The sequence below is a fragment of the Ovis canadensis genome, chromosome 16, assembly GCF_042477335.2.
Source record: "Ovis canadensis isolate MfBH-ARS-UI-01 breed Bighorn chromosome 16, ARS-UI_OviCan_v2, whole genome shotgun sequence".
NCBI lineage: Eukaryota > Metazoa > Chordata > Mammalia > Artiodactyla > Bovidae > Ovis > Ovis canadensis.
Window position 1 is genome coordinate 72,642,767 of NC_091260.1, and position 18,836 is coordinate 72,661,602.

At 40.0% G+C, this 18,836-nt stretch overlaps 1 protein-coding gene across 1 annotated transcript in view; it reads left to right on the forward strand.

The window, feature by feature from the left end:
* DNAH5 (dynein axonemal heavy chain 5) overlaps positions 1–18,836 on the forward strand; it is a 320,870-nt gene that overhangs the window by 181,420 nt on the left and 120,614 nt on the right. Inside the window, exons 46-52 of the mRNA XM_069556071.1 lie at positions 247–389; positions 1,369–1,503; positions 8,783–8,905; positions 9,084–9,297; positions 10,922–11,145; positions 14,402–14,600; positions 16,996–17,168. Coding sequence (XP_069412172.1) covers positions 247–389; positions 1,369–1,503; positions 8,783–8,905; positions 9,084–9,297; positions 10,922–11,145; positions 14,402–14,600; positions 16,996–17,168 — 1,211 coding nt within the window. The remainder of the gene's footprint in view (positions 1–246; positions 390–1,368; positions 1,504–8,782; positions 8,906–9,083; positions 9,298–10,921; positions 11,146–14,401; positions 14,601–16,995; positions 17,169–18,836) is intronic.

Consider the following 18,836-nt stretch of genomic DNA (forward strand, 5'->3'; position numbering starts at 1 on the left):
AGAACATATTTAAAAAGGGAATTGCAAGATAACTCTTACTATTACCACCTTTGAATAGCTCCTTTGGGAATTTTGACTTAGTGAACACATACTTAAATACTTAGATGTCTGAATTTAATGGTTTTCATTTTTTGAGGAGCTTTTGGAAGATGACTTCATGAGATGTCAAAAATGTCTGCTCTTTATAATTAGAAATTAAATTATTAATAGAAATATGAAGATGTAATTGTTCTCTGTTCACCTCAGGCAAATGGATGCACTGGAACACGTGTACTGAGGAATATGTCTATCCATCTAACACCACCCCAGAATATGGCTCCATCCTGGTGCCAAATGTTGACAACGTGAGAACCGACTTCATAATTAAAACCATTGCTAAACAGGGCAAGGTATGGCACTTTCTGTTTTATTTAAAATGGCACATTTAGAAATGTCACTTGAAAACATGGAGCATCTTGCATTCATTTTAGAATGCTTTATATTGCTGTTTACAATAAATAAAAATATTACCCAAATTAGTATACTACTTCTTTTATTATTCCTCAGTAACAATATTAGGGACTTTCCAGGTGACTCAGCGGTGAGGAATTCACCTGCCAATATGCAGGAGATGCAAAAGACTTGGGTTGGATCCCTGGGTTGGAAAATCCCTTGGAGAAGGAAATGGCAACCTACTCCAGTATTCCTGCCTGGACAGTTCCATGGACAGAGGAGCCCGGTGGGCCACAGTCCATGGAGTTGCAAAGACTCGGAGATGACTGAGCACGCATGCAACAATATTAGAGTTGAATAGCTTTCTTTCATGATTAATTTTTTCTCATATATATATATATATATATATATACATACATATATATATATATATAGAGAGAGAGAGAGAGAGAGAGAATGTGAGTTTTGACTTGTTTCTCCAAAGAGAAATCCTTCTGTTTTAGTTATTGTACTATTTTGCCGGGGCTGCCGTAACAAAATGCCACATCCTTGCGGTGTAATCAGCGCACATTTCTTTCTGTACGGTTCTGGAGGCCTGAAGTTCAGGATGAAGGTGCTGGCTGGTTTAGTTTTCCTGGGGACCTCTCTTTCCTTGGCTTCCAGATGGCTGTCTTCTCACTGTGTCCTTCCACGTCTGTGTGTGTGCATGCCTATTGCTTCTCTGTGTATCACAATGTCTTCTTCTAAGGGTACCCGTTAGACTGAACAAGAGCCCACCTTAATAGTCTCATTTTAGCGTAATCATCTTTTTCAAGACTCTATCTCCAGACACAGTCACCTTCTGAGGTACTGGGAGTTAGGGCGTCCTCATATCCTCAGTTGAGCCCATGACAATCATCTTAGTGTGTTTCTTTTCTTTCTCAACTTCTGCGGTAGGCCGTGCTGTTAATTGGTGAACAAGGAACAGCCAAGACAGTCATAATCAAAGGATTTATGTCGAAATATGATCCTGAAAGCCACGTGATCAAGAGTCTAAACTTTTCTTCTGCTACCACCCCACTGATGTTTCAGGTACTGGCTCTTGGGTGCTGCTAACTGAGCCCAGGCTTGTGATGAGCTTTGGAGGCTTAAATCTCATGACTGTTCTGATGTACCCACTGAACTTCACCTGCAGTTTCACAGCCATTGTAAATCCTCTACTTATGTCTTCCAGTATCTCTATTATTCAGATTGAAGAGTTCCTGTGACCCCTTAGTTTTGATAATTCAGTAGAATGACTCACAGAATTCAGGAAAATGTTATGCCTATGATTGTGGTTTTATTATAAAAAATATGAATTGGGATCCAACAAAGAAGAGATGCATAGGGAAAGGTTTGGGAGGGTCTCGAATGTGAAACTTCTTTGTCACAGGATGTATTTACTCTCCAGGCACATCTATGTACCTCACCAATCAGGGTGCTCACGTGAGCCTTGGTGAACAGAGCAGAGTTTTTATTAAAGTTTTATTACAGAAGTGTGATCAATTGGCTGCATGATTGAAGTCAATCTCCAAGCCCCTTCTCCCTGGGAGATCAGCTGATATGACATGGTTTAAAGCCCTAACACTCTAATCATATGGTTAGTCTTTCTCGCATAAGTGGTCTGAAAGACCCACCATTGGTAACAAAGACATCCTTTTTATTCAGGAAATTCCAAGAATTTAGACTCCCACCTAGGGACCAGGACAAAGGCTAGCCACATTCCTTAGAATATGGTAAAGGGTTGGCACATATTTTTACCATAACTCTTGGAGGTATTGGGGCTTCCCAGGTGGCACTAGTGTTAAAGAGTCCACCTACCCATGTGGGAGACTCAAGAGACACAGGTTCAATCCCTGGGTCGGAAATATCCCCTGCAGATGGAAATGGCAACCTACTCCAGTATTCTTACCTGGGAAATCGCATGGACAGAGGAGTCTGCTGCTGGTGCTGCTAAGTGACTTCAGTCATGTTCGACTCTGTGCAACAGCATAGGCAGCAGCCCACCAGGCTCTCCCGTCCCTGGGATTCTCCAGGCAAGAATACTGGAGTGGGTTGCCATTTCCTTCTTCAATACATGAAAGTGAAAAGTGAAAGTGAAGTCGCTCAGTCATGTCTGACTCTTCGTGACCCCATGGACTGCAGCCTACCAGGCTCCTCCGCCCATGGGATTTTCCAGGAAAGAGTACTGGAGTGGGGTGCCATTGCCTTCTCCGGGACACAGAGGAGTCTGGTGGGCTACAAAGTCCATGGGGTCACACTGAGTCAGACATGACTGAGCTGGTATCTTTCTTGGTAATATTTACCCCTCTCAGGTGGTAAAGATTGGAGAGGGAAATGGCAACCCACTCCAGTGTTCTTGCCTGGAGAATCCCAGGGACGGGAGAGCCAGGTGGGTTGCCGTCTGTGGGGTCGCACAGAGTCGGACACGACTGAAGTGACTTAGCAGCAGCAGGTGGTAAAGACCTGTGTTTTATATCTCTATAACATGAAATACTTATTCATTTCCTGGAAAAAAGGCACCCATAATCTAGAAAAAATCCTGTTTATTAATATAAAATTCATAAACCATGTAATAAATTTCTAGAAGCAGTACCATACTGAAGTACAATAATCAGAAGAATGATAAAGCAGATTTTCAAAGTATTAGCATCTATTCTCTGGGAGTTCAATTGCTGGATTTACAGCTAATAACCTTTAACCCAGATCCTTCCTATCCTTCAGTAAGAAGAAGGTCTCAGCGCTTTACTGTTTATTTTTCTGTTCAGAGGCATCATGGGATCATCTGCTCTGTTTAGTGCCTGTTTTGACTGCTGAGCATCAGGGCTTCCTAGTAAGCTAGACTCATTAGTTTTAGAAAGCTTTCAATTAGCCCAACTGCTGTAATTAACTTGCTCATGATAATTTTCAGCCATTCATGCTAAACAAGGGGTGATGGCGCTGAGAGCATTTGTCTCCCATTTACTTGGTTCCAAACCAAATTGAAATTGTAGATGAGAAAATAGATATTGTTCATCCCTCTTGTCTTACCACCATGGCACACGTATCAGGGACACGTGTCTGTTGCTGGACAGATTGTTTTCATCCGAGCTTCCTTTGTTTTCACCATAGTGTCACTTTCACATGTTTTATCAGTAGGAGGACAGACTCTATGTCCTTTTTTGCTAGGGACCGTCCAGTTAACTTCTGTTGTCTCAGATAAATAATGAACAGCATCCGCGTCACTAACCAATGTATGAAGTTTGAACAAAAATTACATGGTCACCCTATTTTTAGCTAAGGAATTCAGTTAGTCTTTGAAGAGAGTTTTTTTTTTCTCAAACAAATATTATTTTTGCAAGCAATTCACACATATCTTTAAAAATGTGAATAATACAGAAAATAGGAAGAAAGTGAAAATTTCTTGAGGGAATATCTGAAAAGATTTGTTTCTTTAAAAAATATTGAATGCAACAGCCATCTTATAAATGCTGACATAGTAATAAGTTTTGGTTTTTAAAAATGAGAATTCTAGGGCTTCCCTGGTGGTTCAGTGGTTAGGAGAGTGCCTTGCTATGCAGGGGAAAGTGAAAGTTGCTCAGTCGTACTGACGCTTTGCGACCCTATGGACTATACAATCCATGGGAGTTTCCTGGCCAGAATACTGGAGTGGGTTGCCGTTTCCTTCTCCAGGGGATCTTCCCAACCCAGGGATCAAACCCAGGTCTCCCGCATTGCAAGTGGATTCTTCACCAGCTGAGCTATCATGCAGGGGGACACCAGTTCAATCCCTGGTCTGGGAAGACCCCACATGTTGCTTAGAATGGCTTTCCTCAACTCCATGCCTAAGTCCATCTGGTTTTTATGTCTAAAATGGCACTGTCCAACTGGGGTTCACCCAAGCCTTCCATGTGTGTGAGCTGGACAGACCACAAGGTCAGAATCTTTGTTTTGGTGCCACTGATGGCTTAAGGTGATGTCATCATGACTATCATTCTGCTATTTCAGAGTCAAGTTGTTGTCTATTCTCAGAGAACAGCATACAGCCCATAGTTCAGGCCCTTGCTAGAGATTTCAACTTTTTACCAGTAAGCCAGGTTGAAAGAAGTGATTTTTATGGGCGATCATCCATCTAAGTCAATACTTTACAAATTGTGTTTAGCTAATACTAATCTCGGAGAAGGAAATGGCAACCCACTCCAGTGTTCTTGCCTGGAGAATCCCAGGGATGGGGGAGCCTGATGGGGTCACACAGAGTCGGACACGACTGAAGTGACTCAGCAGAATACTAATCTTGGGGTTTCCCTAGTCACTCAGTGGTAAAGAATTCACCTGCTAATGCAGAAGATTAAGGTTTGATCTCTGGGTCAGGAAGCTACCCCAGAGAGGGAAATTGCAACCCACTCCAGTATTCTTGCCTGGAAATACCATGGACAGAGGAGCCTGGCAGGCTACAGTCCATGTGGTCACAAAAAATCAGACACAGCTTAGAGACTAGACAACAACAATACTAATTCTGAGAAGTTTTTTTTTTTTTTTTTTGCTCATAAATGGATACTTTAGGGATGTAAATACGAATCTCTTAATGAGCACTGTAAATCAGTCTGAGAGGAGCATTATTTTATGGATTATTTTTGTTGTTGTTAACTGAATATGAATGAATGAAGACCGTGCTGGGCAGGAACAAAGACTGAAAAGGTGTGTTTAGAAATGAGTCTGGAGAAGTGAGCAGGGAGCATCATGGTATTCCTTGTAAGCCACTAATAAGGAATCATGGGGATACTGAGCAGGATTGCATCACCACTTAGAAGGTTCATTCTGGCTTCTGACGGGAAAGATAGGGCAGAATTCAGAAAGACTCAAGAGGAGATGGTCATAGGATGCATTCAAATTGGGGCTGAGAAGCGGAACGGACAGGACTTGTTTTTGGTTGAGTGGATATTGTTGGAGGAGAGGGATAGGAGAGAGAGGAAAAAGTTAAAGATGACTCCCGAGTTTCTAATCTTTACTGATCTGTGTGTCAAATATTTACTGATAAATGTATCATACCAGACACCTTTATAGATGCCCAGGAGGCAGTGATGGATAAGATAAACAAGGTGCCTGCACTCCTTTATTCTAGTGGATGAGACAGACAATAGTCAAGTGAGTGAATATACCCACTTGATTTTATTAACTGGACTGGGCTTTTATCACCAGAAGGATGGATGAAGTGGGACAGTAGGTCCAGGACACCAGGGATTAGGTGGATGGCACAATATTGCAAATATATTCAGTAACTGATTTCTTTGAGACAGCAGAGTCTAGACAAAATTGTGAATGATACAATATAGACATTGTGTATAACTTATAAAAAAGTTTCCAGGCCTAACTAGGGACAGGGTGGGTAATTTACAAGGTTGTGACATTCACTCATTCATATGAGAAAAACAAACAACTAATTTAGAGCATATCATTGTCCAGAGAGGAGGAGATACAGTAAAAAGCAATATTTAAATTATAATAGAACTTAACCACTTTGGAGGGGCTTCCTAGGTGGCGCTAGTGGTGAAGAACCCACCTGCCAATGCAGGAGAGGTGAGACACTTGGGTTCGATCCCTGGGTTGGGAAGATCCCCTGGAGGAAGGCATGGTAACCCACCTACTGTGGCCCGTCAGGCTCCTTTGTCCAAGGAGAATTTCATGGACAGAGGAGCCTGGTGGATTACAGTCCAGGGCTCACAGAGCTGGACATGACTGAGTGACTAACACACATACATCCCTTCTTTATTGGATTTCCTTCCCATTTAGGTCACCACAGAGCACTGAGTAGACTTCTCTGTGCTATACAGTAGGTTCTCATTAGCTACCCATTTTATACATAGTCGTGTATATATGTCAATCCCAATCTCCCAACTCATCCCATCTCCCCTTTCCACATTGGTATCTGTACATTTGTTCTCTACAGAGATGCTTCTGTTTATTCCTACAGATTTAGTTCTGTCTTTTGGTGCCTACGTGGATGACACTATCCCAACTCCCATTATACAAAGGGTCCAGCCCTGCTCAGAGTCTCCTTATAATCACAGCCAAGGCTAAACGAGGGGACTTCCCTGGTGGTGAGTCCAGTGATGAGGAATCCCCCTTCCAATGCAGGGGACATGGGTGCAATCCCTGGTCAGGGAACTAAGATCCCATATTCTCTGGGGCAACTAAGCCCACGGGCTCTAACTACTGACCCCGTGCTCTAGAGTCCATGCTCCACAACTAGAAAGAGCCTGCCATTCGAAACGAAGAGCCCGCTCACCATGAAGACCCAGTGCAACTGAAACAAAAAAAAGCTAAGCAGGGCTACTGCCAAGAGGCTTCTCAGATCTGTGCTCTGAGTTCCACAGGCTGCCATGATCTGAAGACCGTGGTCTCCTCATTCAGAAGCCTGCCCACCGGTGTCTGTGCATGCTCAGTCGCTTCATTCGTGTCCGACTCTTTGCGACCCCATGGGCTGTAGCCCTCCAGTCTCCTCTACCCATGGGATTCTCTAGGCAGGGATACTGGAGTGCGCTGCCATTTCCTCCTCCAAACTGGTGTCTGTAGCCTGACATGATCTGTTTTGGGGCAGATGCAGTCATTAAATCACTCCTCTCCCCTCAGAAAGTGGAGGACAACACCCTCTCTTTGCTACATTCTAAGCTCAGATGGAACAGGAGGGAACTGCACTCTGCTCTATAAAAAAAATATCCTAGCAATGTGGAAAGGAACATTAAAACTGATGGAAGGGCTGTTGGAAGGGGTAATGGAGACACTGGGGAAGAATCCCAGACTACTGACTACAGTATTACCATTTGCATGGAATGTAGTTTGGAAATCAATCAGTTATTCAAATATATGTGCTCAGTAAGCTGAATCAGCACTGCAGAGAAAACAGAAAGGGCTTCACGGTTCTCATGCTCTAGAATCTCAGTCTTAAAGATCTCATTTCTTTCCCACTGATTCACGATTTAAGTCATGTTAAAGATAAAACACAGGGACTTCCCTGCTCGTCCAGTGGTTAAGACTTTGCCTTCCAATGCAGGGAGTGTGGGTTTGATCCCTGGCTGGGGAGCTTAAGATCACAGATGCCTTGGGGCCAAAAAGCATAAGACATAAAACGGATATAAAAGGAGGATATTACTAGTAAGCTATATATATCATTAGAAAGCTAAATTGACAAAAGCAAAAACAAAGAAGGAGAAAAATTCAATAGTTTATGAACCTAGAAGCTGAGATTTCTTCCTGAATTTGGAATTGCTGCCTGTTAAATAGTTACTGAGAACTGTATCCTTGGACTGGTGTCTCCAACTGCACTTCCCCACTTAGATGACCTAGAAATCACAACATCAGCATATCCAAACATAGACGTCTCTTTCTCATCACACAGTCTGCACCCACTCCTAGGTGCTCATCTCTGGGATTAGCACCAACTGCCTAGCTGCCTCATCCAAATATTTGGATGCTTGCAGGTGTTTCTGAGTTGCTAGTCATGTCTGACTCTGTGTGATCCTATGGAGTGTAGCCCACCAGCCTCCTCTGTCCACAGGGATTCTCCAGGCAACAATACTTGAGTGGGTTGCCATGTCCTCCTGCAGAGGATCTTCCCAACCCAGGGATCAAACCTGGGTCTCTTGCATTGCAGGCAGATTCTGTACCTTTTGAGTCACAAGGGATGACTGGATATATGTATCTGTATAGCTAATTCCATCCTAAAGGAGACCAGTCCTGGGTGTTCATTGGGAGGACTGATGCTGAGGCTGAAACTCCAATACTTTGGCCACCTCATGTGAAGAGTTGACTCATTGGAAAAGACCCTGATGCTGGGAGGGACTGGGGGCAGGAGGAGAAGGGGACGACAGAGGATGAGATGGCTGAATGGTATCACCGACTCGATGCACATGAGTATGGGTGAACTCCAGGAGTTGGTGATGGACAGGGAGGCCTGGCGTGATTCAATTCATGGGGTCGCAAAGAGTCGGACATGACTGAGAGACTAAACTGAACTGAACTGATAGCTAGTTCACTTTTCTGTACAGTAGAAACCAGTGCAACATTGTAAAGCAACTATACTCCAATAAAAATGAAAAAAAAAATAGAAGTCTCATCTAAAAATTTACATTGATTACCACTTTATTTACTTCTAAATGAAACCAGATTTTCAAAGGTTATAAATGTTATGCAAGACAATTTAGGTACCTCGTTCTCTGTTTTCCAGAATTAGGGACATTTGGGGGTTTTTATGAGTAATTTCTATCATTTCAAACATTTCTGGAATTTTAAAATAATCGACCATGTCTTAGGGGATATTTTCACAGATGTTTCTGTTGACCTTTTTGCTTAACAGAGGACGATAGAGAGCTATGTGGATAAACGCATGAGCACCACATATGGCCCTCCGGCAGGAAAGAAGATGACTGTCTTCATTGATGATGTGAATATGCCAATAATCAATGAATGGGGAGACCAGGTATATCAATCCTGTTGGGCACTTTATTTGCCTAGTACATCATTGATTTATTTTTGATGAATAAACGGTTTTCTATTTTTTTTTTCACCTTGCAATTCCTGAATTCCAATAAAGTCTGTTATTTAGGTCCTGGGATATAAAGGAATGACCTTTTAATTCTGAAAGTTGTCCTCCTTAGGTTACTAACGAGATAGTACGACAGCTGCTGGAACAGAATGGATTTTATAATCTAGAAAAGCCTGGGGAGTTTACCAGCATTGTGGACATCCAGTTTTTAGCAGCTATGATCCATCCTGGGGGCGGACGCAATGATATACCGCAGCGACTCAAGAGGCAGTTCTCTATATTTAACTGCACGCTACCCTCTGATGCTTCTGTGGACAAGATCTTTGGTAAAATGAATGTCAGTGGGGCGTGGGAGGGGAGAATCCCTGCTTGGGTTGCAGTGAGAAAATATCCACCCAGAGGTCCACACAGAGGGGAGCACTCGCTGGTTCCTTAGTCTGCTGTCTTTATGACTTTCAAGAGTGTATTTTGTAAAAGCGTTTTTATGTATGTATTGAGTTGGATGTCAAGGTAGATCTTTTATACCTATGTATTTCTTTTTAAAAATATAATTTTATGTATTTATTTTTGGCTGTGCTGGTTCTTTGCTGCTTCTCAGGCTCGTTAGTCGAGGAGAGCATGGGCTAGCTTTGTTGCAGTGTGCAGGCTTCTCATTGTGGTGGCTTCTCTTGTTGACAGGCTCTAGGGTGTGTGGGCTCCCGGGTGTGTGGGCTTCAGTAGCTGTGGTTCCTGAGCTCTGGAGCACAGACTCAATAGTTGTGACATACGGGCTTAGTTGCTCCAGGGCGTGTGAGATCTCCCTAGACCAGGGATTGAGCCCATGTCTCCTGCATTGGCAGGAGGATACTTTACCACTGAGCCACCAGGGAAGCCCCTACCTATGTATTTCTTTAAGATATTGTTGCTAGCTTCTTAAGCCAGGAGGTTAAATATTAAGTGGTCTTAGACGTGATGAGATGCCTTCCTCATGGATACATGTATTTCAGGTCTGGATTGATACAATTCCATACCAGCAGTTTATGTAGCCGATACTTAACCAACCCATGTTATGATTTTAGCCTACGAAATATCAATAATATCTCTCAAGATGGGGATTAGCCAGAGTCTGATCCTCAGAGTAATTTATAGGGTTGTAATAAATTATTGATTGATTACATGTATAGTATTTCAGAAATCATCCAAGAAACACTAGCACAGTCGATTACCATATTTATTTAACTGAGTAATGAAAATGAGTTTAGAAACTGATTGTGGAATCACTCTTTTCAGAGAAAAAGTATAAAGTTATGCATGATCCGTGTTAGGTATTAATTTACCATTGCTGAAATTGAGACTGAGGAAAAACTAATTAGGATTACCCTAATTAACTTCTGGCAGACTAGAAGGTCTTAGCGCCCTAGGGTAGTGGAGTTGGCAATATCTGCCTTCAGTCACAGCAGTGGGCAGAGGTTTGAAACCAATGACACCAGACTTCTCTAAACTTGGGAGAAGTAAAATGGACCAGAATGAACGACTATTATCACTTTTAATTATCCCTTTTGGCCTGGAAAATTTTGCCTATAAAGTAAATCAAAATATTTTATAATGCATGGAATGGCTACAAAAGAATGGACTAATCTTAGAAGATTTGTGAAACCTTTCTTTTTCTTATCTGTCCAGGGCAACTTTACATATTCATCATTGTTACCCATTTAATAATACTGAATTAGTTCAGCTAGAGTTTTCAGCAGCATTTCTTAATCAACTTTTCAGTATTTGAATGCTAACTCACTTGAATCTATATTTACTTTTTAGGTTTAACCCACCTCCCAAGTTAATTAATCAAAATTTCTTTAATATGTGGTTAACTATTAAAATGTCATTGTATTTATATTCTACACTATGTTTTTCATTTTAATTTAGTTGATTTGAACTGTTAGTCAAAATGTTATCACTTTTTTCCTCTTTCAGGTGTGATTGGGGTAGGATATTACTGTACCCAGAGGGGTTTCTCAGAAGAAGTGAGAGATTGGGTGACGAAGTTGGTGCCCCTGACACGCCGGCTATGGCAAATGACTAAGATTAAAATGCTTCCAACCCCTGCAAAATTCCATTACATTTTTAACCTTCGAGATCTTTCTAGGATCTGGCAGGGAATGCTGAACACTACTCCAGAGGTTATCAAGGAACCGGACGTAAGTGATGTGTAAGAGAGTAAAACCAGTAACTTTGTTATTTATTATAAACTCTAAATATTCTTAGTAATGTAGTTTTTATGGGCATGAAAATATTTTGGGGTGTTTTAGCATGGATATTTTTTTTCTTTTGTGGCTTTTCACTAATGTAAAGGGAAAGTATGCCAAATTTTTTCTTTAAAAATTCCAATTAAATTTGGTTTATGTTTAAGGAGACAGTGTATACTATTATTTTCTAATGAGTAGAATAAAAGGTAAAATTGATTTTGTTTTTTCATCATAATTTTCTTATACTAAATAGTGGCAAAAACACCTGTTGATTTTATTATGATTATGTCTGTCTTCACATTATAAACTTCACATTATAAACCTGATCTTTAACTTTAGAAAGTAACTATCTTTTAAAAAATTAAAAAATATTATTAATGGAGGATAATTACTTTACAATGTTGTGTTGGTTTCTGCCAGTGTGAATTCTGTCAGTTCACAACAAAATCAATGGTAAATGGTAAATGATTATCATTGATTATCAGTGAATCAATGATAAATATACATAAATCCCCTCCCTCCTGGGCCTTCCTCTTACCCCCTCAACCCACCCACATAGCCCCAGGCTGGGCTTCTTGTGTTATATAGCAGCTTCCCATTAGCCATCAGATACTCAGTGTTACTCTCCCAATTTGCCTCACCTCTCCTCCCCTTGCTGTGCCCACAAGTCCATTTTCTGTGTCTGTGATTCTAATCCTGGCCTGCAAATAGGTTCATCAGTACCATTTTTTAAGATTCCATATGTATATATATATATATATATATATATATATGTATAGTGGTACATGTATACAGTGGAATATTACTCAGCCATAAAAAGGAACAATTTTGAATCAGTTGAACTGACTGAACAAATTTGAGTTAGTTGAACCTAGAGCCTGTTATCCAGTGTGAAATAAGAGAAAAACAAGTATCATATATTAATGCATATATATGGAATCTAGTAATTATCTTTATAAATAAACTTTCAAAATTGAGGGATGAAACCATTTTTTCTTTGGTTAGTCATCCATGACCTTTCTTTTCCATACAACTTGATGCACTAAAAGAATTACAAATATTGGTAAACCTGAAAAGAGGCAGAAGAGTAGAAATTTCATTTGAATTTCATTTGATAGAAAAATGAGCATTTGTACAGACACTCAAATTTAACAGTTTCTAGCACTGTAAGAATTCTCTTTGGACTAAAAGGAAATTCTAGTATGTAAAAATCAATATGTATATAATATGTAAAATTGTAAAGTATATAGTATGTAAAAATGCAGTACTTTTTTTTTTTTCCGCTGAAGGGCCTATGTGTTTAGGCTAAGACAACACCAGCCTATTTTTCAGACTTTGATGGTGCTGAGGTGGAAGTTAAGCAAATAGGTTTTAGGGACTTCTCCACATAAATGCAGAGAGACAGTTGAAATGTCAGTCAGCCTGTCACAAGCACATCAAGTGTGGATGCTAAGAAAAACCCAGCTTTACCCCACATCGTCACAAAGTAGGTAACCACACTGGCTGACTCTAAGACAAGATATTGTGGGGAAAACTCACTCTCCTTGTTACAGAGAATTGGGAGTCATTTTAGCAGTAGTGAACATGTAATTTAGTTTTTTCCCTCTAAGTTATTGACAAATTAACGGCATTATGGAATGCTGCTATGCTGTACTCAGTCGTGTCTGACTCTTTGAGACCTCACACGCTGTGGCTCACCAGGCTCCTCTGTTCCTGGGATTTCCCAGGCAAAAATACTGGAGCAGATTGCCGTTTCCTGCTCCAGGGGATCTTCCCGATTCAGAGATCGAACCTGTGTCTCTTGGGTCTCCTGCATTGGCAGGCGAGTTCTTTACCACTATACCACCAATATTACTTTTTAAGTACCTATTTTTTTGGTGCTGATTTTAAATCAGCATTAACAGTTCCAGCAATTGGTTTGTCATGAACTTTTGTCTTAACCGTGTCATTAAATATATTTTACTAAGCTTTTATTTCCTGGCAACCAAAGAGCATTTGATCATTAGTAATATAATGGCTTCCCTGGTGGTTCAGACAGTTAAGAATCCGCCTAACAATGTGAGAGACCGGTTCGATCCTGGGTCGGGAAGATCCCCTGGCAAAGCAAATGGCAACCCACTCCAGTGTTCTTGCCTGGTGAATACCATGGACAGAGGAACCTGGCAGGCTACAGTCCATGGGGTTGCAAAGAGTTGGACCCGACTGAGCGACTGACACTTTCACAATATAATAACTTAAAAACCTTCTCTCTTGCAAAAATGTTACCAAGTTAAGAAATTTGCACCAGTCTTTCATATCAGATAAGATGCTTAGACAAACTTAGTTATTCTTGCTATCGGAACAGCTATATTGAGCAATTAATTCTCTCAACTTCCAGTTAACTTTGGGCCCTGGAGTATCTAGAGGAGGCAACAGGTAACCCAGATTTTTGTTGTAAATTTTCTCCACAATGTGTTAAGTAGCGTATCTTTGTAATTATCTCAGTTGCATACACGAGCGTTGTTTATACACAACTTTTACACTGTGCTCTGGCCATAATGTACATGTCTTATCCAAAAAGACTAATTTGATCACAAACATAAAGCTTTTATGTAGAATATTAGTTTGTTGGTCATTCAGAGTGAATTAGTATTTTATCTAGGAATGGTTTTGTTTTAATTTAAGGGCTGAAAATGAATACTTTTTATTTACTATCTGGAGAAGGAAATGGCAACCCACTCCAGTATTCTTGCTTGGGAAGGTCCCTGGACAGAGGAGCCTGGTGGGCTACAGTCCATGAAGTCACAGTCACAGACACGACTGAGTGACTGAACACAGATGAGACCAACTTGAAATGAAGCTCAGTATATTTTAACTTTTTATTTCATCTATTTTTTAACAGGACAGTTATATTCATGGACAAATTTTCTATCCTAAGACTATGTATTTCCGTACAAATGCCAGTAATGTCCCCCACATCATTTTGGCACCCAAAAATGTCCTTTTTTGGTGATCACATACCAAATGAAAACCATCATTCCAGGATTTTTTTCTAAGGTGCTCCCAAACCTGTTGCTCACATTAAAAGGAAACCAGTAATGTTAGCCTTAACTTTTAAAAATGTCACCTTCTAAATCAGGAAGGATGGTCCTCTATGATACTGCCCACTTGAATTTCCAACTCTGACATAACAGGAATTAATAACACATTTAAATGATGCTTTTGACAGGAACTGTTAAGGCTGTGGAAGCATGAGTGTAAACGTGTTATTGCTGATCGTTTCACGGCATCTGATGATGTGACCTGGTTTGATATGACTTTAGTCAGCTTGGTGGAGGAGGAGTTTGGTGAAGAGAAAAAATTCTTGGTGGATTGCGGAACTGACACTTACTTTGTGGATTTCTTGAGGGATGCACCTGAAGCTACAGGTAAGCTATTGAAGCAGAATTTGAAATCCTCCAAAGGGATATCCTTTGCCAAGTGACGACCTGATGCGAAGGGACGACTTGTTGGAAAAGACCCTGATGTTGGGAAAGATTGAAGGCACTAGGAGAAGGGGGCGGCAGAGGGTGAGATGCTTAGATAACATCACTGACTCAATGGACATGAATTTGAGCAGACTCCGGGAGATAGTGGAGGACAAAGGAGCCCGGCATGCTGCTGTCCATGGGTCACAGAGAGTTGAACACTACTTAGCAACTGGACAACAGCAAAGGGGATGTCTGATGACAGAGGTTTAGTTCAGGGATGCTGAATTTCTGTCTAGTGAACTTTGCTGAAATAAGCCTGAGGCATAGTAGGTGCTCAATAAATATAGAACACATGTTGTTGTAAATTTCCTCCACAATGTGTTAAGTAAATGTATCTTTGTAATCTTTGATTAAGATTAACCATTTTGTACCTGTCAGCCTTGAGTATAAAGGTAGGGTTGGAGGCAGGGTATAGCGGAAGAAGGTGCACAAGCCTTACAGCTGTCGTATAGAGGTGGATTTGAGAGATGGGTCTCCCGTACCTTAGCTGGGCAAGCTTCTGACTTTCTCGAATCTCCTGCCTCTACTTTTATAAAAATGGAAATATTAAAATATGCATCATGGGTCCTGTGGGGATAAATGAGATGATGTCTGTAGATGGCTTGGGCAGTCTGTGTCTTGTACTCACTGCGAGAGGAAATAGAGCAAAACTATGATTATTACTTGAATATTCCCGGGTGTTGAAAATAAAAAGGAAAACCTCACATTCCCTGAGAGGGCCATTGAATATAATTAGAGGTGGGTGATGAGGAGGCAAGATTTTGTGGTTATGGTTCTGTGAAAAACTGAGATACACTGTTTTATTTTTTTATGAAAAGAAGCGGTACTCCAGTTAATTTCTTTCCTCAGAAATAACTGAGCTTAAGTAGAATATTTTTCTTTCATTTAGAAACCTCTTCTAATACTGAGGATGAATATTAAGTTAGTTTTCATATTCGAAAAGGCATGTTTAAGCACTTGCTATTTATATCTTTTAAATGGTTGAAAATGACTAGGCAGCCCCTTACTGGATTTGATAAGGATGTATGTGATCTGTCAAGTTTCTGAGTAATAGTTGAAAAGGATGTTTATTGCTGGCTATGCAGTTGGACAGATCTTTTCAGAGAAAGAAGCTGATACAGTTTATTTTAAATCAGGTCACACATATCCAAAAATCATGTAAAGGTAGGCACATTATAAGGTGATTAGAATTTATGTGTTTTATTTTCTCTAATTCAGAAGGATAAGTAATTGTGTGTCCGAGGTGCAGAGTACAACTCCAGCATTTTGGGGTGGGGCTTGGGGGTTTGGGTGGGGGTGGGGTGAACGAGTCTAGAGGCAAATACAGAACCTTTCGTGTCTTCAGCACACTTTGTTTCTCAAAGCTTGAATGGAACATTTATGAAATAACGAAGTGACTATTGAAATGCAATTAGAGAGAGCTTTGCAGATAGACCAAACTTATTATGCTAAATCAGTTTTCTTGCTTTGTCATAAAAAGGTTAATGTAGTTTATATTAGGACAGGGTCAATTGAAAGTAATTATGTACTGCTAGATTTGGAAAACTCACTCTTCTAATACTCACTGAGAATTATCAGTTAATATTCAACTAATGTTAACTGATAGTGAATTTATATATGCCAAATTTAGCTCTTTCTTTGGCATTATGCTTTATAATCATAGTTGGAAAAGTGTTAATACATATCTCTAACTTTTAAAAGAGTTGATTTAATAATTTTCCCAGTGAAATAATTCAGTGTTTAAATTTTTTTAACACACACAAAATTTTTTTTTAACAACAAAAATAATTTTTTTTTCTGTTTTCCCTCAAAATTCACTTCTGTCCTCACTAGTAACTTAAAATTTCCAAATCATAAAAATTTCCTAAGCAGATGCAGTGACCTTTTCCTTTTTATTCTTATTAAAAACTCATTTAATTCTCTTTTGTGGATTTTGACATTAAATCCCTACTTTTTCGATCTTCATTTTGACCATTAAGTGAGTATCTCTGGGAAGATCCTTGAAATGCCAGTGGTCTATTATGAATATAAATGAAATTCAATGTATGTGACATTATTTGAAATTGACCCTTTGTAGACAAGAAAGAATTAAGACTGTGTATGATCACAAAAATTCTAATGCTTTGATTATTGTTTGCTTTCTTTTCTAAAAATATATACTCTGGCTTTTAGGTAAAAATCAGTATTATTCAGTGCTAAATTGTAAAGCTATGAGAGTATTCAGTTAGGTTGAGGAAGTGGTAAAGTCCAGTGATTTGGAGAAACTTAGTTGATTTTTCTTTCCTAACCCCAGGTGAAACATCTGAGGAGGCTGATGCTGAGATGCCCAAAATTTATGAGCCTGTTGAATCTTTTGATCACCTGAAGGAGCGTTTGAATATGTTCCTGCAGCTCTATAACGAGAGCATCCGTGGTGCGGGCGTGGACTTGGTGTTCTTTGCAGATGCCATGGTCCACTTGGTCAAGGTCGGTAGCCACGCCCAGTAGCACCTCCCCAGAGTGACAGACACTTGCCTTTACACCAGACTTTTCCCCCTCCTCTTAAATTTTCCTCTTCTAGGAGAAAGTTCAGTTTAAAAATAAACTCAATGCTCTATTCCAATTTAATTTCTGAACTGAATGCAACATGTCACACCTATAGGTTTAAAATCAGAGCGTGTGTACTTCAAATGTGTGATATGATGATTTTATTCAGTGTTGCTATACTGCTTCCAGCTCAATGTTTTCACTCCATAGAATGAATGTGGTTGACATCTGAGTCAGAAGCACAGGCACAAAGCCTGCTTCTATTTTGCACCCTGCTAAGGAGAACTATAAAAAGTGGGGCATTATACTAAGTGAAATAAGCCAGTCACAAAACCACAAATATCGTTTGAGTCCACTTCTACCATACCTAGGGTAGAAAATTGAGAGACAGAGAGAGTGGTGGTTGGTAGCGGCCAGTGAAAGGAGAATGAGTTGTGTTTAATGGTTCAGAGTTTCATTTTTGCCAGATGGAGAGTTTTGGAGATGGATGTTGGTGGCTGCACAATATGAATGTCCTTAATGGGATTGGACTGTACCGTTAAAAATGGTTTGGATGGGAAACTTCACGTTGCATGTATTTCACCACAATTGGAAATAGTAATTAACAATAATGCATAGATAATTGACTTTGAGCGGGGATGAAAATTCTCTTAAATGATACTCACCAGGAAAGTACAGTTTCTTCTCTACTCCATCATATGAATCATTTAGGTTTCCAGTCACTATAATGATGGATATGATGGATTCTCAAAGGATAGAAATAAAAGATATTTACTTGACCTAATTTATGGGTGGTGGGAGATAATGCTGTTAAAACCCTGTTGATACTCTCACTTTGTTGATGTCAATTATTTTTTCAGAATACATCCTTTTCATTAGAAAGAAGCCAGTTTGGGGCTGTCTTCTGTTTCTTAGGAGTATCCACGAGGAATGACCTCATAATTACAAATTGTCCCCTCTAATAATTATAAAATCTTAGAATTGGAGATGATTTCAGAGGTTATCTAGTCAGTTCTCCCTCTGAAAAATTACGGAGTGTGAGGAAGGCGTTTCTATAAGGCTGGACTAAGTCAGGGAGAAGCAGAATGACAGTGAGTAAGTCCTGGGGTTGGATGTCCCCAGCATGAGGACACTTAGCTTGGAAACTTTGAATTCTCAGAATCTGAGACATCTCTGTTGACTTACGAGTGCAAATGTTCTTCCAAAACCAAATATAAATAACATTTTGAAATTAGTTCCTAGTTTATAGTTGAATTAAATGTTTCAGGAAGAATAGAGGTACTCTCATATTTAGTTACTGAAAGGAAGAAGCCAAAGAATAACATTTTCTAAGTAAATAATATCAAAGGCAACTTCCTGACTAGGTATCTATTGGAGACAAAAATCAGATTGGCTTTGGGGTTCCACAACAGCTAGAAATGAGGTTATTTATGTTAATCTTTTGCCTGAGGAAGTTCTCTAGAACTTTCCCTTTTCTGGGTTTTACAGCACATGTGTGTGTTAGTCGCTTAGTCATGGTCAACACTTTGCGACTTCATAGACTGTAACCCACCAAGCTCCTCTGTCCATGGGATTCTCTAGGCGAGAAGACTGGAGTTGCTCTTTCCT